Source organism: Aedes aegypti, chromosome 3, assembly GCF_002204515.2.
Source record: "Aedes aegypti strain LVP_AGWG chromosome 3, AaegL5.0 Primary Assembly, whole genome shotgun sequence".
NCBI classification, from domain to species: domain Eukaryota; kingdom Metazoa; phylum Arthropoda; class Insecta; order Diptera; family Culicidae; genus Aedes; species Aedes aegypti.
The window spans coordinates 339,904,901-339,932,590 of record NC_035109.1 but is presented as its reverse complement, the minus strand read 5'-3'; the positions used below and the strand labels follow the sequence as shown (position 1 = coordinate 339,932,590).

The 27,690-nt window shown below is 38.3% G+C and overlaps 2 protein-coding genes across 10 annotated transcripts in view; one reads left to right on the top strand and one right to left on the bottom strand.

The window, feature by feature from the left end:
- Positions 1 to 27,690, top strand: part of LOC5577744 (SLIT-ROBO Rho GTPase-activating protein 1) — a 307,496-nt gene that overhangs the window by 197,155 nt on the left and 82,651 nt on the right. The gene's annotated exons all lie outside the window — the stretch shown is intronic.
- Positions 9,329 to 10,929, bottom strand: LOC110678313. The gene is made up of 3 exons (XM_021850998.1): positions 10,778 to 10,929; positions 10,097 to 10,714; positions 9,329 to 10,028 (listed from the first exon to the last, which is right to left on the bottom strand). The coding sequence occupies exons 2-3, from the start codon at positions 10,176 to 10,178 to the stop codon at positions 9,565 to 9,567; spliced, it is 546 nt and encodes a 181-aa protein (XP_021706690.1). The 5' UTR covers positions 10,179 to 10,714; positions 10,778 to 10,929; the 3' UTR covers positions 9,329 to 9,564.

The following is a 27,690-nucleotide window of genomic DNA, read 5'->3' as shown; positions in this document are numbered from 1 at the left end:
ATTAATCCATCGATTGCCCTGGAACATCCTCCAAATTTTCCTCGCCAAAACGTTTCTAAAATTCTAACAGTAACTTCTTCAGAAATTGCTCCAGGAATTGCTAGAGATTTCCTTAAAAAATCACTGGTAAATTTCTAGGGGAATTGGTAGAGAAATCTCTAGAACAATTTCTGGAGAAATCCCTGTAGGGGACCCTGAAGGTATTCTAAAATTACTATGAATTACTATGAATTCATGAACCTTTTCCTGGAGGAAGCTGAGCAGACGCAATTCTTGGAAAGCCTGTTGAACCTGTTATGGCCTCTGAAGTTTCTTTGGAGCCGTTCAATTTAGCATCAGGATTCAATGCAAGCAGAACAAGGAAAGAAGAGACCTTAAAGACCATTTTTGTTTAAAATAGGCACTTTAGAAACCTTCCATTAGAAATAGACTTTTTAAAGATTTGCATTAAAATTGAAACCACGTCTCTGAAAAAAAAACTTATCATTGTACTGTCTTTAAGATTATTCATTTCATCAACTTTAGTTATAACTCATATTAAAACGTATAAATATCGTTTATATTAACATCTTTTTTAAATCAATATTATTAAACAAATGGACAAAAAAAACCAAAATACTTGCCTTTACAACCAAGTGGGTAGATTCTTTTAAATTCCTCATCTATTGCTAGACAACAGTAAAAAATCTGTGAATTTGTAATTTGTTTTTCTTTGCGTCGAAGTTACCCGACTAATCGTATAAGTTTTCAGGCGAAACTGAAGAGACTTGAAAAAAAATCAGAGCGCAGAAAGTCTATCAAATATTTCGCTGCAATTTCTCCAAAAATTCTGTAAAAAAAATCTTTCAGAAAATCATTATCAGCCGGATCCTATTCTTTGTCACTTTTGATTCACTTCGGCAGTGGATTCCTTAACCTTTCGGTCGTCGCGCGAATTTTTGTAACGCGAGTAGTCGCGCGTTGTACTTTGTACAACACCCTCGGTTTTGCGAATATCCCAGGAGTCTGACCACTTACAAAGATGACGTCTTCGGCAAAGTTGTTCAGTAGCTTAAGGGCTATTATTATTATAGCCAATAAATTCGGGATTTTTGCCACTAGGCGGCGCTAGTTAGCATGAAACTTTTGTTTCTCAGATCTCATGATCCTGACCACTTTGAAAGATGACGTCTTCGGCAAAGTTGTTCGGTAACTCAAGGACTATCATTGAGCTAGTTGATTCCAAATTTTGCCACTTAGCGGCACTAGTGAGCATAAAACAATTGTTTCGCAAATATCTCAGGAGCATGATCACTTGTAAAGATGGTGTCTTCGGCAGAGTTGTTCAGTAGCCCAAATGCTCTTTATTTAAACCTTAAAGTTCAAGATTTTGCTAAATAATGATAGTCCCTGAGCTTCTGAACAACTTTGCCGAAGGTGCCTGTCTTAAAAGTCGAGATTCTGCAGTATCCGCAAAACAGAAATTTCATGCTCACTAGGCTGCGCGTCAAAATAACCTATTTCTTGGCTCAAATAATGATAGCCCTTGAGCTACTGAACTACTTTGCCGAAGACACTATCTTTCTAAGTGGTCAGGCTCCTGAGATATCTGCAAACATATGTTTCATGCTCACTAGCGCCGCCTAGTGGCAAAAATTTTGAATCAAGTAGCCCGAAAAACGATAATCCTTAACTTACTAAGCAACTTAGCCGAAGACGACATCCTTCTAAATAATCAGGATCCTGAAATATCTGCAAAACAAAAGTAAAACTTCCATGCCCACTAGTGCCACCTAGCGGTCAAATTCCGAATTAAATGAGGTGCCATCAGATAGCGCTTCATCTCCAGAACAACTTTGATAAAGACTTCAAGTTTCTATATTATCAGGATTTAAAGATATGACGATTTCAAACTGTGGTTTCCTCGAACCGTACATAGTGCGTTCATTATTATGCGACTTCCATGTACATTTATTTTTACCGTATTATAGGGGGCCATACTGTAAATAAAAACTGTCGAGTATTGTTCTTAATAAGATTCTTGAGGAATACATATTGGTTTGGTATCTTTGTTGCAAAATGATAGCATATGAATCACAACTGTTGTACAAAGAACAACAGCGCGACAGCCCGAAGGTTAAGCTACAGAGCTCATATTTGGCCACAGTATGCGTCGTATTACAATGCTTTTTATTGCAAAGTCGTAGACATTTAGGCCGAGAAAACCCCCATGGCAAAGTGAACCATTGAAGTGCCCAAGTAGCTCTACACCCTATGTTCTAAATATTTTTATGGAAGATGTCACAAAACACAAGTTGGAATTCAATCAAATCATTTTTCAGGAAACTACTTCCAGAAATTTCTTCGGCAATTCTAAATCAGCCAAGAACTTCTACAGAGTGTGATGTGGGAGCTTTTTACGAATTGCTCTGAAAATCGTCAAGAGATTTAGCAATGCTTTGATAGATTATATCAAGATTATAATCAAGTGTATAATGCGATGCAACTGGTATTAGCTTTATCCATTACTTCATCCAAAGATTTTTCAATAATCCTGGCAATTATCTATAAGTTCCAAAAAATTTTCAAGAGTTACTTCCAGGAATTTGTCCCAGAACATGTACAGAGTTGGCCGTATATATTTTAAAGAAACCATCCTTTAGAATTTTTAGAATTTTCACTATAGATAATCCTAATAGTTCTTCTCACGAGCCATAACATTTGGCGATCTTGCACAAACCATGTCACGCTTTACTAGGCGTAAGAATCCCTTTGACTGTCCCACCCAGGGGTTTTTGTGGGTAGTACATGTTCTACCTATCCTACCCACTTCCCGCGCTACTGTTTCCTACCATTATCCCAACATTGCATTATTCACAGCGTGATCTTCTGGATGCCTAGAAAATCATTAGGATTTCTCCTGGAACTGTGAACATTTCTGCAGTTTTCTGAAAAAGAAGTTGAGAATTCTCAGCTGAAATGTTTTCATTCAAAAACTAGACGATTCGGAACCGAATCGTACCGAACGTTACTGGAAGAATTTTGATGATATTTAAAAATTCCTTACACAATTCAGAGGGGTTCTCTTGATCTAACGGTGTAAATTTATTTATTAATTCAAATTTGTTGAGTTTAAGGCACACCGGGCAAGTTGAAACGGGTGGGGTAAGATGAAATACGAAGTTTTGAATATAATGCAAAGAAATTTTGTCAAGTTTTTCTTCTCTAAAGGTTTGTTCCATCTTTTAACTTTTTGTTGCTGCAGTAAAATTAAGCAACATTATAAAATTTCAATATGATAGTTTTTGTAGTAGAATTTAGTAGTTTTTTCAATATTTTCTCCAACCAATCATTAGGAGATTTATTTCAGATATTCTTCAAAGCTTTTCAACAATTTTAAAAGATGTTCTCCTGGGAATTTTGGCCCAAAATAACAACTAGATTCAAAACGGTTCCAATGAAGTAATGAAATCAAATTGTAGTCGGTAAAACCGTTGCACAGTGGTTCGATCTAGAACAAATGTGGGACAAAACCTCAAACTCTCTTTAAAATAGCTGAAATCATATATGTGACATATTTTATGCCATATTGAACTATTATGGACTTTTATTTTCGATTTTTTTTCTTGTTTTGGACTGATAATTAGAATATTCAGGTTTGGACGATACATTTCCAACTTTTCCAATCTTCCTTACAAAATGGTCAACTTAGGCAGGCTGGTTCACAGTTGTTTATTGACGGATTGAAATAAAATTTTCACAGCATGCTAGGTATTACTTGAATTTCGACATATATTTTTGGGTAATTTTTCCATGCACTACTCCAATAGTAAAAACAACTAGACTAAAGTGAAATTTTCGACAAAAAAATATAAACTATTCATACAAAGATATGGAAGCTCTACACAAAAACCATCATAAGTAAATATGTTCATCTCGTCTTAATGACCACCTTATTAATTAAATGCGCCAATTTTTCTACGATAAACTCGTGATTGGAAAAACCACTCAAAAATATATGTTGAAATTTATGTGACGTTTGAAAAAAAATGTGAAAATTTCATGAACATTTGTCCATAAATATCTCAGATCTAACCCTGCCTTTATGCAAGTATCATCCATTTAATCAGTTTCAGTATGAATGTCATGTCTTTAGCTTCAGTCTGTTATCATACTTGTTTTAACAGCTAAAGCAAGTCCACGTAGGGAATGTTTTTTTCCAATTTGTTTCTTTTTATCTGGAGGCTGCATATCGAAGAAAATAGTTTCGTTCAACCATCTTAATGAGCCGAGATAATTTGTGTTATTTTATTTAGTGACAGCTCAAATTTAAATTCAAGGTAGTTCAATATCCTAATAATATCAAATAAAGGTATCTATATAAATAAAAATGGAATGGTGTTTGTATGTCACGAAATGGCTTACGAACGGGTCAACGGATTTGAATGATTCTTTCTCCATTTTGTTCGTCATGGGTTCCGACGTGTTTGTGTATATAAAATCCCAGAATATTCACCGAGAAAGCTGTAAAAAAGGGAATGAACGGAACTGTCATTTTGTATGGGACGATCAAAAGCGTTGTTCAACAGCCTACTTGATGGCAAGACGAAGTTTGCCGGGACCACTAGTAGACAATATTTATTTAAGGTATAACACCAAAATATTGCATATATAGGGGCTCAGTGAGTCCTAGTGGTAAACGCGCAGCTATTCAGCTAGACCAGTGATTCCCAAAGCGGGCGATTTCGCCCCCTGGGGGGCGATTTTCAAGCCTAGGAGGGCGAAAATTTGTTCAACTGAATATGGGGGGGGGGGGGAGCGATAAAGCCAGAAAGGGGGCGAAAGTGTATGAGTATGAGAAAAATTGAAAACACCGACTCATGGCATTTGTGGAAGACGCTAATTTTAATATTATACTCTTATGCAATTGAATAGTATTAATTACACATCTCTCTTTGTTTATACTTCTAAGCTTGTTTATTTTTCAAGCATGCTAGGCAAAATTTAATGTTTGAAACAAAACAATTGTGTATTGCATTCATTTGTTGTACCTTATATGGAATATAAAATATGAATCCACAACAAAGAGCTTCCTGAAAATTGGCGTAGATCTGGATAATGTGTTGTCACAGTTTTTTAGTACAAACTATATGCGAAACAAATATGAGGATTTGGTGCTAATGCTTTTATTATTGGTTTTTCACGCACACTACTTATTTTGAAATTTCTAAAGAAAGAAAGAAAAAATCTGAGTTCTCCCGAATTTTTGGAGAGAATAATATCTTTTTATATTATGTTGCAGTGAAATACAAGTGGTACAGTTTTCTGGATTTTAATAAAGGTATTTATTTTACTATAAATTTATGTGATTTGTGCTAACGTATGAACAACACGACATTCACGAAAACGCGACGTGAGACAAGACATAACACTTATAGTTCTTACTATCGTCAAAAAAGCTTAAAATTTACCTTTCTGTCGACCGGTTTCGGGCGCGATGGGTGAAGAAAGGCTTGAAAGGAAGCTTCATGTGCCTGACCCAACGGTTGCATCTCTATACTGTCTACCGAAGATTCATAAAATCCCATTGGAATGCGCCCCATTTCATCCAACGTCCGAACACCCACGGAAAAAATGGCAGCTTGGCTTGTGAGCGAAATGCAGAAATACCCCGTGAAGCACGGAAAAAGTGTGAAAAATTCCGTCGATCTAGTGAATAAACTAGAAGGGTTCCAGTTAAGGAGAGGGGAGATTCTGGTATCATTTGATGTTTCAGCATTATTCCCAGGCGTACCTGTCCCAGAAGCCTTGCAAAGCCTCCGACGACATTTGGAACGGAATAGAGTCCCACCAAACCACATCGATGCGTATCTTTCCGTTGCCCAGGTGTGTATGAACCAAAATTATTTCACCTTTAGGGGAAAAATTTATCAGCAAACGTTTGGCCTCAGCATGGGTAGCAAGCTTTCTCCTTTGCTGGCAGATGCCTTTATGAGCGACTTCGAGGTTAAAGCTCAGAGAGAAAAATTCTTTCCAAGAATCTGGTGGCGTTATGTGGATGATATTTTTGCTCCAGTGAAAGAGCGTTATGTAGATCAAACACTGAATTTGTTGAACTCTCAACATACCACAATAAATTTTACAGTTGAGAAAGAAGTTGAAGGTCGACTACCTTTTCTCGATCTATTGATCAGCAGAAAAGAAGACAACACATTAAAATTTGGAATTTACCGCAAAACAACTTCTACAAATCGCTACATTACATCTGACTCTAACCACTTTGGTGCCCAAAAGCAAGCTGCGTTTCATTCCATGGCACACCGGCTTTACAATATACCTATGGACAAAGAGGAATTTGACAAGGAAACCCACCAGATTCACGTAGCTGCCGAGGTGAACGGATACAGCAAATCGTTTGTGGAAAAGATACTCCGCAAACACAAACGAAAACGACAACGACGAAACATCACAACACTTGAACAGGACACCGAAAAAGTCAGAAGAATTAGTTTGCCGTTTTTCCCGAAGGTTACCAACTCAATCAAGAATATACTCCGTCGACAAGACCTACATGTTGTTCACAAAAGCGACAAGACTTTGCGCGATTTATTGTGCAACCTCAAGGACAAAGTTCCACCGGATGAGCAGTCGGGGGTTTATCGAATCCCTTGTAGAGATTGCCCGGCAGTTTACATCGGCCAAACCCGCCGGAAAGTGAGAGTTCGCCTTAAAGAACATAGAAATGCAGTTGTTTCCAATAAAATAAACGAATCCAGTGTGGCAGCTCATGCGGTAGATTCCAATCACGAAATAGATTGGGAAAATGCAAAGCTTATCAAAAGTGTAAGAAAAGCTTCCCATCTTAACGCCTGGGAATCAATGTTCATCAGCAACAACCACGGACCGCTGATGAATGAAGACGATCCCCCCGTCGTATCGTGTCTGTTTGATCTGGTGGACACGACACTTCACTAGCAGTTTTCTCTTCGGACGTGTACGAACATCGTACGAATCGCAATCAGTCGGACATTGTTCCGTAGATGGGCTACATCGCGCCCGAAACCGGTCGACAGAAAGGTAAATTTTAAGCTTTTTTGACGATAGTAAGAACTATAAGTGTTATGTCTTGTCTCACGTCGCGTTTTCGTGAATATTTCTTTTAGGTTCAAAAATGGATGAAAAATCGTCTTCTGGCTCATCAAACAATAATATAATATTTTTGAAACTTATTTCAACAATTTCTGAAATATCTGACGTTTTAAAATGAAACATTAGCAAATCTATACATAAGGTTTGTAAAAACAGGCAGTAGAAATCCAATTCATAAGCCAGTAATGAACGCAATTATAAATTAATTAATTATGGATATGCAATCCGAGGATAATTTTGACTACCCTGACCGGACCAAGTAATTTCAGAAAAAGTGGAACCCTAAGCATGCATACCTACAATATACTATAAGAATACTACAATATAAACAGGTGTGCTCATAAATATAGTACCGTAATCCGGGGGGCAAATTGATCACTGGGGCGAATTTGATCAGGTCGGTACCAAAAGACATTTCCTCTCAAGGATGCTGAAGGTTTCGTTGGCACCACGGACATTCCATGTTTTCTAGTTTATAGATGTCTTATGATGATTTTGACCTATTTCATTTTTATTAAAGCCAGTTTTGCATAGAAATATTCACACTTTTTGAAGGTGTAAGCAATTTAGTTGAAAATGTCGGTGCTAAATAATCCACTGGTGCTATGTCTACATGGCAACATTGATTGTTTAAAATGTTGTGTGCGCTTAAGTATGAACTACTAAACTCAAATTTGCTATCATACAGCACAGAAAGTATAGTTTTTTGCTCATAAATCCGTTCATTCTCATATTATGTGCTTATTTAAAGCAAAATTGCCTACATTCAGGCGTATTAGGCAGCTTCTCAAAGTTTAATTTTGCAATAAAACAATAAAATACTCGAGTTGTAAGAATGTTTACATCATTTTCAGATTCAGGAAACCCAAATTTAGTAGATAGGGTAATGTTTAATTCTTAAACCTGCTTTTTTATATGGAGATCAATTGCGCCCCAGTGTGTCATTTTAATTTTTTATATTGAAACTATTTTTTTTTTATATGTTAAATATTATTTCATAATAAATTCTACTACATCAACTGATAAAGATCAATGGAGTACTGATTTTATCGAAATTTGTATGACAATATTTGAATTCAAAAGAATAACACAACAAAAAGTTGTGTGTGTGTAAACCCCGGATTACGGTAGTGAAAGCCAATTTTTGTACAAAATGCTAAACAAAATAAAACACCGACCATTTACGCTTTGAAATAAAAAACAGTGCTAATATTATGATCCCATTTAATGTACCCCATCAATAAATTTGATAATTTGATCAATTTTTGGTTCACTTATGATAAGATGTAGATCAGAACCTCAACACAGTGTTGCGGTTATTTAATACAAAAATATAAATTACATATCAGGAGGGCGATTTTAAAATATAGTGCCGTCAAGGGGGCGAAAGTCCAAAAAGTTTTGGAAACACTGAGCTAGACTAACCTGAGAATCGTGGGTTTGAATCCCACCAGTCGAGGGTCTTTTGGTAAAGTAAATTTTCTCGACTTGCCAGAACATAAAGTATCATCGTACCTGCCAGGCAATATACACATGCAAAAATGGTCAATCGGCAAAGAAAGTCCTTAGTTAATAACTGCGGAAGTGGTTATAAGAACATCTGCCTGCTTAAAAGCAGGCTTTGTACCAGTTGGGACGTAACGCCAGAAATAAAAAGAAGAAGAATAATGGAGCGAGTTTTTCGTTTCTTCTCGGGAAGGGATGCAATTCATGGCTACTGCGATTGCAATTACTAGCGTATTACAGGATTATTATTATTTGATTAGAAATGCACTCCGTACACCTTCAAACGCGTTGTGTTGAGGAAGTCAGGAAATATTACTGTTCGGATAAAACAACTTTGATTTTTGAGGTTTTGGCCGCCCTCGGACCATTGTGCGTTGTAGTTTTTTTTTTTTTTTTTTTTTTTTTTTTTTTTTTTTTTTTTTTTTTTTTTTTTTTTTTTTTTTTTTTTTTCAGGCACAAAAGCAATTACAGCATAACGGCGCCGAGTAGCGATTACAAAAATATTAGAGTCTGTTATATTACTATAACAATTGCACTTTTAAGGAATATTAAGCTTATATGCTTTAGATAATTCTGAGGTATTACTCTAAAAGGGCCAAATAAATATTCAAAAGTTTCTTTTGAAATGTTCATTAAAGATTTTTATTTCCTTAGCATTTTAGCACAAATTTTATGGGCTAAAAACAGCACAAAATTTATGCACACAAACATTTTACCCTTTTATTTTGGATGAACAACGGAAAAAAATGATATACATATTCTGGAGAAACCACTTAAAAATTCAGAAGTAGCTTTGAAGGAACAACACAAAGAAGGTTGGTGTAAATCTAATTTATGACAACCCACGAAATCAATATCACACTTTTTAAGGGCCAATTTCGTTTGTTCTTTATTGTCACTTCGCAAACTTCCCCTAGCCAACCCCCGTTCCTAAAGGGTCAAACTGCACGATTGTTTAATTTTGTTTACAGCCGAGATGAACCAACTGGCCGCGAATCGATACTTGTCCGGGCATTCCGGTCCCATGTTCGAACATTTGCGGTCGTACCACCGGTTCAGACCCATCAGATAGCCGACTACTTCCTCGCAACTCACGGACCCTATGTCGACGTAGGATTCCTTTCTGGGTTTCGGAAGCAACGAGGTTGGCAACAAAGGTCCGTGGGCGTAGCAGTAGCGTGTCGGTTGAGTGCGTACATCGTTGGGAGTGGCCGCTTGCATGGCCATTCCGTAGTCGTTCGACGCACCGCCTAAGGACGAAGATAGTGGATCCATGAGGCCTGAGTTAGCGGACGGTGGTGGGGGTTCATTCCCCATTGCCATGCCCTTAGCTTGATTTGTTGTGTTTGATCTCAGGGCAGAAGGGTCCGGTGGTGGGAATGGCATGTTCTGGGCTATTGTTAGTTTGAATATGTGATTATTATACTATTGTAGAATCGATTTTTGGGGGCGTAATACTCACAATTGCTCTGAGCATCAGCCATTTTGAACATTCCCTGACATATCACTAGAAGAAACAGCAGCGATCGTGTAGGGAATACCATACTTACGGACTTTTGTGATTTCAGTAACTGTAGTCGTCCAACTTCCACGATTTCTTCTTTTTATTGGAATCGCTTGAACCGAACCAATGGATAGCTTATCGCTACTTATTGCAATTAATAACTACAGCTTTCGTTTATAGCTAACACGTGCCAGGCCTTACGTCGCATTTAGCAGCTTTCAGAAACCTAGAGACTATTCTTGGATTTGCACTTCTTGGTTACGCGTTTAACGTCTCCTGACTTGACCGTAGTTTGCAGTATTTGGGCTGGCTTTGCGGCATCCACCTTTTGACACATTCCGGTGATCATGGTACTAACCTTGTCGAACCATTTTGAGGGATAGATGTCCCTGTCACGACACTCGATGCCCATTCGGTGACACCGACGTCCGTAGTAGCGACTGAGAGCTCGCATATAGGCCACCACTTCATCGCATCGGATGTCTCCGATCGGCTGTGTGAGGTCCGCTCCTTTGGGTTGCAGTTTAGAAGGCTTCTGGGCGCAGAGCTCTGACACTGCGCCAGCTGCGGGTGGTCCTGTTGCAAAGTAAATTTGATTAAAGAGGATGTGTTTTGATTGATGAATACGAGGAGATTTACTTGGCATGGGTATTTCGGCAAACGCAACTTGGACCAGCACTAAAATGATCATCGTATTTTTGAAGTGAAGCATTTTTCTGCTGCTTGTGTCGCTTCCGTTGAGTATCGTGGGATTGTGTGAATGAAACTTGAACAGGAATAAGCTTGTTCGCTCAATCGGAGGTAGGTTTTGTTTGAGATAAGCCGGCCGTAGATAATATCCAGCATTGAATGAATTAGTCACAAAATGCTGCACTGGAAGATATTGTTATCGGACAAAATGATTCGAAGCCGATTTCTTGCATCATCTGGTTTGAATTTGTGCAAAAATGTCTTGCAATTGTAACTCAATCAGATGTTCTCTATTCAATTACCGGGTGCAATGTTGATCACTAAAACTTGTTTGAACTTTTCGAGTCGACTTATCAATATGTACAATAGTTGGAAAGTGGCTTGTTCCGAATACTGATCGCTCACGAGTCAAAGAATAAAAGTTTCTTGTCGAAATTAAATGGTACGTAACATAATTTGCATTCTTACTTATCTATTCTTGTATTTGGATTATCCGAGAATTCACCATTTTTGATATTATTCAAGAATTTGCCCACATAACTACTGACATTAATTATTAATTATTAATGTATGAAAATGCAAACTTCAAACTTTGAGCGCTGTTTTCTCAATGCCTACTAATTCCATATGGGACAGTTATGCCTTTATGGGCAGAATAGGTGTCAACAAAAAAAAAAAACATATCTAAGGTATCAACGAGAAAAGGATAGATTCAAACAGGCTCAAATCAACAGGACCCCAACAGCGCTGAACTACTTTTTGTAGAGGCCTTCAAATCCATAATCGTGACCAGTGATCTCTTGGAGATGCGTGAATAAGCTTCTTTCAGCAAATATGTTCTATTGAGTTTTGAGTGCTGTGACTGTTGATCCTTTCGGTTGTCGCGCGATTAATCATGGCCAGAAGCACTACGCTGATGCTGTGTTCGAAAAGCGAGGTGGGTGTTTTCACTTGCGTTGTACAAAATACAACTCTTAGATCTGAAGCTACAAACACAGCAAGTGATCTTTCGAGCGTTTATGAAAAAGGTTTCAATTCTAACAGGCTCGTTGAAGTATGCGCTATCACGTCTTGAAACTAACGAATGTTTAGGGTTATCAAATAACTCCTTTGAATGTGCCTCAACAGATCACACTTTCCTAGTTTCTACGAAACGATAATTCAATTACAAAAATATGTCGCTACGTCCGGGGTCGAGACCAGTCAAAAGTTTAAGGATAGATTTAAGATCACAGTTGTTCAACTAAAAAGTTGGCAGAACATAGTTGAATAACCTCCAAGAGAACACCTGATTACGCTTGTAGTTCTCAAGGCCTGACCTTGAAGGAGCTCTTGGGTACCCTAAGCACACATTGAATTCAAAAGTTTATACCGTTAAACGGGGTAACTTGCAACAGTGGTGAAACTTGCTACACTTCGATATGTAATAGAATTGACGTTTGATTTATCATTGAGTTAAAATCTTATTGTTTATTTCACCGTTTATTGAACTTAGGTATAAAACAAAAGATTTTGGCGATGATTTGAGTATTGTTTCTTTTATGGTTGTTTTGCTGGACGTGAAAATCATATTACACGTTGTATTGTATGAAAATACTGCTGAAAATCGTTGCTAGTACAAAACAAACCGTAGAAATATGCTATCCGAGGCATTTGTCATCAGTTACAGTACTTAGTAGTGCATAAATTGACAAGATAAAAGTTTTGTAAATTTTATGCTTAATCACTATGAACATTAAAAAAAAAACGTTTGTAACTACCTTTGTGGGGTAACTTGCAACAACATTTTTAATATCAATTGTTTGATATTTCTTGCCGTTAGCCATCAAAACGCTTAATTGAACCAGTTACATTAAGATTTTTGTACCTCAATCAACTCAATACATGTTTGGTACAAAATATTAGGAAATGTACATGAATCCCATTATAATCAGAATAAGTTTTGTTTTCTTCATTAAAATTGTGAATAATTTTGAAAAACTGTATTACAATAAACTGTTATCTGCCATTGGGAATTTCTTGAATGAAATATGATGATAGTTCTGTCAAGTTGCAAGTTCCCCGTTTGACGGTACTATTCGAGGTTACTTTTTCATAAATTATTCAAGTTCATAGGTCTCCGAGAGATCTATGGCTGCGTATCTGATGACTTATACACTAAAGAATTCTTAAGAAATCTCAAACATTGTTCAAAGTCAAAAATTAACCCATCGTGACTTCATGAACCATTTCTATAAATCTCCAATTTATTATTATTATTGTTATTGTCTTTACTAACGAGGTTTTCAAACCGTGACTGATTCACCTCGAAATACAGGGGATAGGCAAAATTTTACTCAAATTCAAATGCTTATAACTTTTTGGAAACTGGTTGAAATTGAATGCATCTGGAAGCATTTGATGGCAAATTTGGTCTTGTTTCAGGAATTCACTTGGCCATGCATATTGGCCACCGGACACCGGAGATGTTCCGGATTATCCGAGGTCATGTCCAAATAACATTTTTTTTGTCGCTTGTTATTTTGTGCGGTGTGACGTTCTACAGATGTTAAGATTATTACAAGAAACTAGATCCGAATGATGATTGAATGCAGGTGGACGCATTAAGATTGGTTGAAAATCATCCAAAATATGGCCATTTCCGTAAAACTTGTCCCGGAAAATACCATCAGTCACGTTTTTATTTTCAATCATGTATACTTGCTACCTAATATAGAGTGGTCATGAAAGCCAGTGGGTCTGGAAATGCTTTGGAAAACATCACCTTTAAAAATCTTAAAATTTTATATCCATATTGATGTGGTACCGCACATGTTCTTAATTGACCACTTCCCCCAGGGCACCTGGAACCTACTATAGATTGGTCCGAGTATCGAATGGTTCTGAATATTTTCCTGGATCATCATCTTGAAGTTTGATGCCCACTTGGATATAGTTCCGGTTGATGTATACATGATTGGAGATACAAACATGACTGATAGTATTTTCCGGGATCAGTTTTACGGAAATGGCCATATCTCGGAAGATTTCCAATGAGCTCGGAAATCCGGAACAACTCCGGTGTCCGGTGGCCAATATGCATGGCCAAGTGAATTTCGGGAACTACATCAATTTTGCCATTAAATGCTTCCAGACGGATCCAATTTCAATCAGTTTTCAAAAAGTTATAAACATTTGAATTTGAGCAAAATTTTGCCTATCCCCTGTAAATCTCAAAGAAATCACTGTTGGATCATGTACATCTCAAGGCTTATACTCAAAGAAATGTCTGGATAAGCTCAAACAATTCTTGAGCTCAAAAATGGTAAAATATGATTGAATAAGTCACCTAATGACTTTTAATCTTATTCATAAACTTCCAAAAAGGGAGTACGACCATGCTCAAAAGTGCCAGAAAAATCACTGCTCACATCTATAGATTTGATGACCTATGCTGAGAGGAATTTCAGGATATCCTCAAACATTGTTTGAACTCAAGAGTTGACTCAAAAAAGTACTCAAAGATATTCTTAGATAATCTTAATCAGTTCTTAAGGTCAACCATAGCGCAGCGGGATTAAACGCGTTTCTTGTAGATCCGATACTTATACTGAAATGAATTCTGAAGGGAGATACTTACACAATTCATGAACTCAAAAGTTAGCAGAAAATTATCATTTTAACCTTAATGAAGCTTATTGACATATACCGTTTTTATCACGTTCCGATTTTGTCACGCTCCGATTTTACTCCTTTTTATCAACACACAAAAAATATTTATTTTTTTTAATGCTCAGAATACATACTTGAAACTTATTTTGAAGCACTTCAAATGTTTTTCAACAGCCTCAGGGTTGAATTTTCGACATTATGTTAGTGTTGAGTACCTACGATACATGGTAGGTGTCAAGTCATCTATCTATATAAATAAAAATGGAATGGTGTTTGTACGTCACGAAATGGCTCACGAACGGGGCAACGGATTTGGATAATTCTTCCCCCATTTTGTTCGTCAAGGGTTCCGACGTGTTTGTGTGTATAAAAGTTTCAGGATGTACACCGGGAAAGTAGGAGAAACGGGACTGAACGGAACTGTCATTTTGTATGGGACGATTCATAGCGGTTTTCAACAGCCTACTTGATGGCAAGACGAAGTTTGCCGGGACCACTAGTATACGATAATATAAGGTTTGACACCTTCCTTTCCGCTAATCAATTAGAGTTTTCAAGCTTAGCATTGACTGTTGGACTAAACTGATGCATGTTTCAACATTCGAGAGTTGCTCTGGCCACGTCCTATCATTAACTGGAATGTGACGTATATAAGAGAGTTGCAGAGACATCTTCTTTTTCTAATATCACATGGCATCATAGAATGTGATAGACATATTTTTTAAGTTCTAAAGAGGCACCTGGGAATGAATTCAAGATTGTTTGGACAACGGCAAGACAGTCGGCTCCATAATGTTTTGGACATTCACCCTCATTTTTGTTTACGGCAGATCCCACTTTCTATCAAATCCTATTCGTTCCTATTGTTTTTGCTGGCGTAAACGGGAATGCGAAACCGTTTTTGTTCTAAAGCGCGTTCAAAAGTAAACAGGAATAGGGGTGATTACCTTTTATCTTTCAAACTCGATAGCATTTTAAAGATTATAGCAAACAGCTTTTGATTAGGCCTGTTCTAAGTGCTAGGGAAAGAGCAAAACTTAGCAATCTAATGGAAATTTTGGAATCTCCATACAATAAGTGCAACGAGATAGAGTGAAGAGGGTTGAAATAGCTGGCAATTCGAGAAACTGTTAATACTTGACGTTCCCACGTCACGCACGTTTCCATCCAAAATTTGCTGAGATCTTGATCTTTAAGCAGACACTCACCTCTTCTCTCCATGCAGACCAAAGGGTTAATTAAGAGTCTTATATCAATTGCCATACGCTTGTTCATAAAACTTAACAAGAGTTTCTGACCAAAAAGTTATAATTTATTGATGCTTGTTCAGGAGCTTGTACACTTTTATGATTTTAATTAACTTATTGAATATTAGTGTTATTTAACGAAAAACTAGAACTTCAGTTGCCAGCCTGTTCGTCATCTAACGCAAAGCTTGAAGGCGAAATTAGCCACTGTTCTAGAATGGCGTTTGGTGCAATCCTAGTCGAAAATGGTAGTGATAACTTTAAAAGGAAAATCCCCACAATTTGGCAAGTCAAAGCAAAGGAAACCGTAATTATTCATTTGAGTTTGCAAAACTTTCTCAATGTAAACCCACATTAAATCGCCAATCGGGTGTGGCCAAAAATGTAAAAAAATAACTTGGCAAAAAGCTCTCAGTTGATAACAGCGGAAGTGTTTATAAGACCACTAAGCTGAGAAGAAGGCTTTTTCTCAGTTGGGGTGTAATGCCATAAGAAAGAAGAAAAAGAAGAAGAAGCAAAAGGATTAGGATGAAGAGAAGAAAATAGAGTTGTTTCTTGTGGAATGTTTCTTGAAAAAAAAAAAACAATGATCAGATTGATCCACTTCCTTGTAGTTATTTTTACAAATACCACCCATCTCATAATGCAAAGCACATTAATGTGAGTATCTTTTTAATATTCCATATTCCAATTATTGAAATTATGACCAAGAAAACTAAAAAAGTAAGAGGTTGTTTCCGAGATACGACCGCCAAGTTGACGTTGGATAACGTTAGCTTCTTCTTTTTCCTGATTTAGGACCGTCACGAACTTATGAATGATTTCTAGGTACTGACGAAAAATCTAATCAATTTTTAAACTATTTGTTGCATGTCAATTCTGATCTATTATGGACATTGAGTGTTATTATTAGGTTAGTTCGGTTAACACTTCAACACCGATAGAACCGGTCGATGGAAGATGAAGCATGAGCGGTAAATTTTGCTCTCCAAACAAATATACCGGTTGAACGTTAGGTCCATTCATGATCCACTAAGATTGGTTGCTTTAGTGGATTCCGAAGCCAGTTTGAGGTTGAGGCTCTTGTCCATGAAGTCCGCTAACTCTGTGTACTCCTCTTTGCTCAAATCGATGTTGAAGTTACCTGTCACGATGTTTGGCATGGTCTCCTTTTGATACTCGAAGAAGTTCCGCGCCATGAAGAACTTCTTCTGCTTCATTGTGGTATCCGGAGAAATGTAGAGGCAAACCAGTAGTGCCCGACAATTATAGTGATCTCGGCAGCGAAAATATCACCATAATCATCTGACATAACAGGTGCAGAGTTTGCGAATCTTGTGCGCCACAGCAATCGTTGTTGCTGGCGGTGAAAACACTAGCATTATATATATGTAGTGCACAACCCATTAAATTTTCAGTTTAATCGGTTCACTAAAACTAGAGATTTGCTTCTGCAAAGTTTTGATGATAAAAGTTAGAGTGAGACAAAAGATAGGGAAAATAACACGGTCCCCCGTGTCACCTTAAGACCGATCTGCGATTTCAGAGCACGACCGTCATGGCCCTGCAGAAAGCGAGCGTGGCCTAACTGGTCGGTTTGTTTGAGGATACCAACTTGTACGCGATCCACGCCAAGTTTGTCACCATCATGCCGAATATCCAGCTGGCTCGTCGTATCCGTGGCGAACGCGCTTAAATTGCATTGAAGCACAATTTCAAACAACAACCCTTTACAGGGCCACAATTGATTAATTAATTTATTTAATAATCAATTGTAATTTCGAATGATAAGTTTTCAACGAAGATAAATGGCAAACAAAGTTTTATCTAGGTTTCCGTCGCTTGTGTTGGGCGGCGGTAGCATTTTTGCAGTCTTCTCTGTGTGTGTATTTCGATCCGATCGACAATTTCTTACCAAATCAAAACGTCAACAAAGCTGTTGCTGATAAGTTTTAGCTCTTTGTTCGCCAAGTGGATACTGATCGCTCTAGCATGCGACGACGACAACGGCATAATTCAATCATCACTAAATGCGAGGCAAACCGTGATGGATTCTTCATTCAAGTGCCGACTCATGCACACACTGTCGACGATTGTCCACGCGCGCACTATGGGATTTTTATTTCTTGACGCTGTGATTCTCGAGAAGCATTATTTAACCGTGATAAATGATTGCATGTAAATTACTGATCAAAATCTGAATCAATCACATCCAATCACCAGTAATGTCGCTCTTCACGGTGGAAAATTCTCACAACTCTTTCAAAATGAAATTGTCGTCCTGAAAAGGACGGTTGGGGCTAGTCACCGTAGATCGAACTGGGTTGTCAATCCATTGTTAGACAGAAACACACCAAAAGATTACCGAAGACGATTAAATCGAAATGCGGTCGGTAATTTTGTGCTTCCTTGTTTTCGTTGGTTTGCTCACTCCTCCGACGGCAATTTTCAAGGTTTCTAGACGAGTTCTCCACAAATTTGATGGTGTAGCTGGATGCCCATGGCCATGATGAGTGATTTCACGGAACCTGCAGCATTTAGCTTGGGTTGGGAATAAACAAGAGCAGAAGCAGCGGCAGCGACGAATGTGTAAAATTTATTCCGATAGGAGTCCTTCTCCGGTTGCTGGTCGACGATTGACTGATGTGCGCGGGGCTCATTGAAGCTTGGTTGGCTTCGACTGAACACGATAGAATAAAGAGGAGTAAGAAGAAGACCGAAAGGGGCGTTTCCCTTTGAATGACAAAAGTGGCTAAGATATCGAGCAATGATGTCTGTGCTAGGAAACACAAGAAACATGTGCTTTTCTATGGAAAATAAGACATGCCTTGATATTTATCAATTTTTCAAAAGTTTATACATGAAAACCAATAGTTTTAATTATTGGAGTCGATTCATAGAAAAATTTCCAATATTCAATAATTAGCTATTGATAATCAATAGTTTTCTTCAGTATGAAGGAAAATTTCTGATCCATGCATGCCAAAATGATGAAAATTGTTCAATGACAATTTGTTTGCAGAAGCATTCTAAATATGTCGCAATTTTGTTACATATGTTCTCATAAAATATGGCAAGTCTGTTGGAAATGCCACTCTATTTTACAGTCGTTTTGAAATGTTGAGCACTCACCCCGACGGCACAGCAGCAGCGTCCAAGAATAGTCTCAAATTGTCGTGCCATCAATTATTATTCATGACTAAATAAATTTTGTACGAAACTGCTGTGAGATTGATTGAGGAATATAAGATGTAATAAGGTCGGAAATATTATTCTTTCAACTCTTTTCCACAAATTTGATGGCCCTGAAAAGCGCCGATTTGCTTATACGACGAACCAGCTAAATGTTTCGTGACGTGGATGGCGCACAAGACCAGCGGGTTGTGGATCACCGGGCATAAGTCGAAATGTGGAAACGATGCTCACTCTTGAAATATTGTGCGATTTCACCAATCCGACGCTCGATTAGCAGCAGCTCTTCGGATCAGCAACTCAGAGGGCCTGCGGTATTTCGTTCCTAGCGGGCTTGCTTCTTAACCACCGAAGCTGAATTTATCACGAGTCGAAATAGTGTGCAAGTGCAAGCGCGGATAAATTCGCCGCTCGGAGAAGCTCCAAAGCCATCGTCATTGCCGCCGTAAATCAATCTTGCGTCCAAGGTTGCCACATTTAAATCTGTATTTTTTCGAAGAATTATCTGTATTTCTGTATCCTGGAGCAAAATATCTGTATTTTAAATCTGTATCACTGAAAATTGGAATAGCAATGAGAATTATACAAGAAATTCAAGGAAATACCAATCATTTACAACTACATTGCAGAACTGTCACATCTCAGATTAAATTTTAAGGTTTCCAAAAGTATGTATTTTCATTTTTGCTCAAAAATCTGTATAAATCTGTATAATTTTTACAGAATTCTGTATACAGAATCTGTAAATCTGTATTTTTCCAAATATTCTGTAATCTGTATATACAGAATCTTGGTCAAAAAATATTCGAGAAAATCTGTAAAATACAGATAAATCTGTAAATGTGGCAATCCTGCTTGCGTCTTCCTCTTCCGACAACACAAATTGAACTGTGACGCGGGAGCAAAGGCAAAGCGAAAATGACTCGCCCAACCGTGTTCACAGTCCGACCGCAAAAGACTGAGGGAAGAAGCAGGACCGGTGCGCTTTTATAGTGGAAAGCGGAACCCAAAATGTGCTTGAACGTGATTGGTTAGATAAGAAAGGGGTCAACATTTTACGATTTTTCAATAGTTTGTTGCCAATAATCAATAGTGTCCTTCATTTGAATCGACGCGTAGATAAATTTCCGATCGATTGATGTATAAATATTGAAAATCTATCGATAAATGGCTGAGTTATTAGCGGTCAAAACCTGACCACTTTTCGTTACATGCTCAATTTTTCGTTTTTTGGAATTGTACCCCCATATGTTGCCGAAGGACGTTATCCAACGTCAAAAGGTAATGATTTATCACAGAATAATATCGATTGATTGAAGTCTGCAATCCACTTTCATTACGAGCTTATACGAATGAACAATATAAATGCTCCTCAAAACTCTTCAACATCAATACTGTGCATTCATATGATGAAAATGTGTATTATCCTGACGGAACTGCAATTTTCTTTTCAAATTTGTAAAATATTTTATCTAAGAAAATAATGCCGTTTTTGTGAACTGAAAATTGCCGATTGTGTTGATAAAAAATGAACATACCTGTGCTCAAAAAAGTTTTCGGATGAATTTAAACAGTCACCGTGCTCAAAGCATAGTAGAACATAATTGAATGTAGAGAATCATAGGGCATTGTTCATAATTTTCCAAAAAGCAACTGGTTACGCCTTTAGATCCAAAGACCTGTACTGCAGGGAGTTCGCTTACTGATCTAGACAACGTAGATGATTTTTAGCATATAATTGACAACGCTTGATACAAGTTATGCCTTGATAGATTCAAACAATAATGTGTAATAGAGAGCTGTAATTAAATTTTCTTGAAGCTGAACCACTAAATTGAAAATAGTTTTGTTATATAACTTTATATAACTTCAGCGATTTCTTGAAGATGTCTCAGATACTAAAAGTATTATCTAGATATAAGTGAGAATTCCAGTTCGAATAATTGAAATTCTGAAAGTCTTCGAAGCTTCCTTACAATTCGTAGTAATTATTCAAAATACAAAAGTGGTTCTGACTACTAGGACTGTTCTTAAGGCGAAGTAGGCTATCATTGAAATTTGCACGCGTAGTTGATGATTGTTGCCAAATTATGTCACAATTTCAAATTAAGGCTAAGTAGGCCGTTACTGAAATTTGTACGCGTCGTTGATGATTGTTGCTTATTCAATTCTGTTCAGGGGCTTTAAAGCCGCACGGGACGTCATCATAATCACCCTATCCATTTGAAGAAGCAAATCCCAAGAACCACCCCATATATCGATGCAAAAAATGTATCACTATGATTCTATATATGTAGTGCACAACCCAATAGATTTTCAGCTTCATCGGTTCACTAGAATTCGAGATTTGCTTTCACAAAGTTTTGATGATAATTGTTAGAGTGAGACAAAAGATAGGGAAAATAACACGGTCTCCCGTGTCGCCTTAACTTTTTGACGTTGGATAACGTCTTACGGCAACATATGGGGGTACAATTCAGAAAAACGAAAAATTGAGCATGTAACGAAAAATGGTCAGGTTTTGACCGCTAATAACTCAGTCATTTATCGATAGATTTTCAATATTTATCCATGAATCGATTGGAAATTTATCTACGCGTCGATTCAAATGGAGGACACTATTGATTATTAGCAACAAACTATTGAAATATCGTAAAACCTTGACCCCTTTCTTATCTAACCAATCACGTTCAAGCACATTTTTCGGTTCCGCTTCCCACTATAAAAGCGCACCGCACCCTGCTTCTTCCCTCATTCTTCTTTTTGCCGTCTGACTGTGAACACGGTCGGCGAGCAAATTTCGAGAGTCGTTCGCGTCCTCAGTTCAGTTTTCAATAGGACGCGAATACAACACGCATTAGAACCGAAGAACCACGCATTTCGGAGCCGCAGCAACTGAAGCCGCTCATTTGAGTGCACCAGCCAGCATAATCGTTTTTGGCCAGAAATCGTCGCTACCAGCCAGTGCTCCGCTGTCATTGCCATGCGGGAGGCTAGCGCGGTCATTCTGGTTCATTAGATCGAGCGGCACAGCCGTCACCGTCCGTGTAATATTCCCTAATTTGTACGAGATGGCTGAAGAAAATCGACCGAAGCCGCTTGTTGAAGCGCACATCGTCATCCGCACCGCAAATTTCATCGGGCGAGGAAGATTGCAACCAGTGCGCCGTCAAAGTGTGTCTGTGTTACGCAAATTCAACATTTCAATCGGCACTTTTCAGAGCCAACAAATGTGTTTTAAAGAGTTGATTGTGTAATATTCTTTAATTTGTTCGAGATGGCTGAAGAAAATCGACCAAAGCCGCCAAAATGTGTCTGTGTTACGCAAATTTAACAATTCAATCGGCCCTTTCCGGAGCCAACAAATGTGTTTTAAAGAGATATTTGTATAATATTCCCTAATGTGTTTACCACATACTTGCTATAATCTCTTAATTCATCTCATAGCATCATACAATAATTGATTAATTACGAATAATTGACAATACGGCAATTTGGAGCTGTTTCCGACGATGCTGCTGCAGTGCCGTCGGGTTGCAATAACAGCATAATGCTAAACCGGACATCCCTTACCCAGACATCAGTTTCATATAGCCTATTTCCCAGATAAGAAAACGAAGAATATGAAAGGAGGAGCATCATCTGCTATTCTAAGGGTATAAAGCATCCCTCCTTCGTTGAATCTGGTTTCATTCTGTTTTCGCTTTCGAGCTGGTAAGACTACTCCAAACCTGCTCAGCTCCTCGCCACCAGAGGCAAGCTGTTGTACGAGATGGCTGAAGAAAATCGACCAAAGCCGCTTGTTGAAGCGCACATCGTCATCCGCACCGCAAATCTCATCGGGCGAGGAGGATTGAAACCAGTGCGTCGTCAAAATGTGTCCGTGTTACGCAAATTCAACAATTCAATCGGCCCTTTTCAGAGCCAACAAATGTGTTTTAAAGAGTTGATTGTGTAAGATTCCCTAATGTGTTTACCACATACTTGCTTTAATCTCTTAATTCATCTCATAGCATCATACAATAATTGATTTATTACGAATAATTGACAATACGGCAATTTGGAGCTGTTTCCGACGATGCTGCTGCAGTGCCGTCGGGTTGCAATAACAGCATAATGCTAAACCGGACATCCCTTACCCAGACATCAGTTTCATATAGCCTATTTCCCAGATAAGAAAACGAAGAATATGAAAGGAGGAGCATCATCTGCTATTCTAAGGGTATAGAGCATTCCTCCTTCGTTGAATCTGGTTTCATTCTGTTTTCGCTTTCGAGCTGGTAAGAGCTTCTCCAAACCTGCTCAGCTCCTCGCTACCAGAGGCAAGCTGTTGTACGAGATGGCTGAAGAAAATCGACCAAAGCCGCTTGTTGAAGCGCACATCGTCATGCGCATCGCAAATCTCATCGGGCGAGGAGGATTGAAACCAGTGCGCCGTCAAAATGTGTCCGTGTTACGCAAATTCAACAATTCAATCGGCCCTTTTCAGAGCCAACAAATGTGTTTTAAAGAGTTATTTGTATAATATTCCCCAATGTGTTTACCACATACTTGCTATAATCTCTTAATTCATCTCATTCCATCATACAATAATTGATTAATTACGAATAATTGACAATACGGCAATTTGAGGCTGTTTCCGAGGACGCAGCGTAGTTAACGTCATGCAATCGGGTCTTGTACACAGCCCCCTTTGATTTTTGTATAGAAATAAAAATAAATTAAAATATAAATTGTATGGCGCGTGAGAAATCTGAAACCCCCTCCCCCCATGAACCTTTATGTAATAAATGGATGGCCCCTAAGGATATTATTTCCATCTATTAAATGTAAGGACTAAAGAATATGATTATCTCTGGGATTATTCATAAGGAACGGTCGCATTTCCCAAGTGATCCATTTCATTCATAATTTATCAATTATCGCAGTCATGATCATTGATTAGTTGCGAGTTTGGTGATGCATTCCCTATTACGGACATCATTTTCATACTACAAACAGATCACCCAAAACTCTTTCTCTGTTTATTTGGAGAGCAAAAGTTACCGCCCATGCTTCTTCTTCCATCGACCGGTTCTATCGGTGTTGAAGTGTTAACCGAACCAACCAAATAATAACACTCAATATCCATGATAGATCAGAATTGACATGCAACAAATAGTTTGAAAATTGATTAGATTTTTAGATTTCTAGGTAAATCTTTCATAAGTTCGTGACGGTCCTAAATCAGGAAATAGAAGAAGCTAACGTTATCCAACGTCAACTTGGCGGTCGTATCTCGGAAACAACCTCTTACTTTTTTGTTAGTTAATTGGTTTGTGATTTTTTTCACACATTGGTGCATGTGCATTAGTCCGTCCCTTATTTTTCGAAACTGTGAAATGTTAGTAATTCGTCATTATGAAGTGCTCGTTTTGGTAGGAAAAAAAAATCAGATAAAAATTTGAAGTCCGTACGTGGACGCTAAGTGGTCCCCAACGGCCCTGAACGTATTGGGCGTAGATGACCCCGTGCGCAAAATCGAGCTCGCTGCTCTAGTGCACGCAGCATGAGTACGAAAAGCCACCAGTAACAAACTGTCCTGTGTGCGTTGATAATCAGCATAGAACTTTGTTTTCTTTGTAGTTCTGAATTTTATGTCAGCGTGCAGTGTTATGAAGATAACAAGTTTTTCTTAAGATTCCATACTGATTATCAATAAGTTACTAGTGGCTTTTCGTACTCATGTTGCGTACACTAGAGCAGCGAGCTCGATTTGGCGCACGGGGTCATCTACGCCTAATACCTTCAGGGCCGTTGGGGGACCAAGTACGGATTTCAAATTGTTACCTGATTTTTTTCTTACCAAAACGAGCACTTTACAATGACGAACTTATAACATTTCGCATTTTCTAAAAATAAGGGATGGCATAATGTGCATGGATTTTTTTTTTCAATTATTTTGAAATATAATTTTCTTCAACAAACTGACACTAGGAGGCGCTAATGAGCTTTAAATATGACAAACTCAAATTTGAGTTATATTAGAAGAATGCTGTCATCAGTAAAGTTGTTTATTTTTCCAAAAAGAGATAAACCCGCCTAAGGCTAAAAACCTCTATAATAAAGAAAATCAAATCAATTCATTCAGTAGCTACAAATTGTTTGTTTAGTTGGTTCAATATTTTGCCGGTAGGAGGCGCTAGTGAGCAATAAAATTAAAAACTCATCTCAGAAAGCAGATCAAATAGCTGGCTGGTGTTTTCAGTAAAGGTATTGGTTAAGCTAAGAGCAATGATTAGTACACTTGAATAGTATGGAATAGTGCCACTAGGTGGCACTTATGAGCATCAAATATTTCAAACCCATATACCCAGAATTCTTAACTGAATCTTGGAGACAGGTGCTTTCAGCAAAGTAGTACTTTCGTTCGTCACTATCGAATGAAAACGAGTTCATACCAGAATGTCCATTTCCCGGCCATTTTGCTCGTCCCGGGATTCGGGACAAAAATCTAAGCATGTCCCGGGAAATCCCGGGATCCCGCGATTTATCAAATTTTAAATAAAACTAGCATTTCAGTTGAAATGGGAGTACAAATATAACAATACATTTTTTTTTTCAATGAAATAAACGGATAATATAACTATTCGAAATCGTTCAAAAGTGTTTTCTAAGATATCAAAGGTGCTTTTGCTAACATGTCTTTCAATGCCATATTAGACGCCGCATGGAGTCATGGACTTAGCTCAATTGGGTTCATAAAATGCTCAAAAACTTACATCTTGGTTCAAGTGGTGATTTTGAAATTAGCTAATTGTGGATGTCTCCAAGAGTAAGGTCTTATCGCAATTTCTGTGGAACCATTTAGCAGATACGTAATAAAGGGTAAATCGTATACGCATTTTGCATAATTTATTATCATCGTCAAGCAAAGAAACAAAAAATACTTAGCAAGCAACCAGAAATCATTCCCTTGAAATTTATTCCCAAAACAGAAATCCCTACGTAAAATTCCACTAGAAACGGAACACTTTCAACGGTATCACTATTTGGATTCGGTAACACTTTGAAATGTGCCTGAAGACATTCCTTTGCGATCCGCTGAACTTTCGAACACTTGTCACAATCTTCCACTTTGGCGATACACTGTCGCACTGCTACTGGGTCCCATCCGCTTCCATATCCACCGCATTGCACCTCCAGACGTTCCAAATCGAGTCCACCGGCATCGCTGTACAGTCCTTGGCGAATAAGAAAGCACCTCAGCAGACAAGCTTCCTGCGGTAATCCGCTGCCATTCTCGGCTGCTCTTTGCAAGGATTCGACCGGTATCCCCTGAATCGCTGCGCACTCCATCAGAATCCGAGTATGCTGCACGGTGGTGAACGGAATGAAACGAGCAGTTTCCGTATCCTTTCGCCCGTACTGATCGTTGAAACACTGCACGTACTTATCTACCCGGCTGCAACTTTCAGTCGCAGAAACTCCCTTAAGGCATCGTACGGTTCGATTCAGGTAGCATTTATCCTCTGGATCCGGTTTGTAGAACTGCGTAATGGACAGACCAAGTCCGCTTTGGTCGTCCCAAAGGCGATCAACCAGTCCACGGCAACGGACACTACAGTTTCCATCGAGGACATTCAGATATCGATAGCACTCCGAGTCAGTTGAGCGGCTGCTCTTGAATCTCGCGGAATGACGATTAGTGGCTGATACATACTCTGTAAGGAGTAGTGCACAGATTAGTAGTGGAAGGAAATAAGCTTTTGGTGCTATTGTGATGAAACGAAAGTTAGCTCTTGACTGACCTCACATTGCCAACCAATTATGAGCAAACTTTGAAAATCCATTGCGTGCTTTACGGCAAAAACAAGTTTTAGTTTATTAGTGCGTAAATGCCATGACGATATAACACGTCTTGTTGTCACGCAATTGTTGGACAAACAAACAAACAAAATATTATTAAGACGTGGAATTGGAATGCATTAAAAATGCAAGTTTTATCACAGAGATATTGGTATTTCGTTGCGATTTGAGTATTTCATGGTAAAACTTCCGAAGTAGTCCTAAAACTGTAGTAAACTACATCTTGTAGCATCATGGCAGGAATCTTTGAGTCAACTGCAGAAGAAATTCTCAGACATTCCTTGGCAAGCTCATCAATAAATAATCACAAAGCTAATGCCACTTTACATGAAAATATTACAGAAAGAGTGGCGTACATAGAATTGCTTCACGGAGTATTGAAACACAAGTCACTATTGAATTCATTACAAACATTGAAAGTACGCGAAACACAGTTGCCTAGTGGAACCAACTTTATTTCTACTCGCAGTCTCTTGCCAGTTGAGTTCATGATTTTTTCAAAACAACCCCCTTCAATATTTCCGTTTTTTTGTAATCATGACATGTGTCCCACAGACAGAATCGAAGATAGGTAAACTTTCACTTCCTCTCGCTAAAGACCATCCGTTTGCGTAGTCCGATAGTGGATGCATCCCCGAAACCGGACCAAAAACGCAATTTTATCACGTAAGATACAAACTCTTCCGGCCCTGAAACTGTATCCAAACAAATTCAAAGCACGCGCAGCCGCGTCAACGACTCCCGACGACACGCATTGCACACGTCACCTATGAACGCCACTCTTCTGCTCAGTACGGTTAGGGAAGACGGGGTAATATGCGCTTCCCAAGGAAAATGTCACTTTTGACTGGGAATTTGATTGAAAACATTATCTAGTTGGTTTACAGGAAAGCCGCATAAATATGCTCGTAAAACATTCATTGA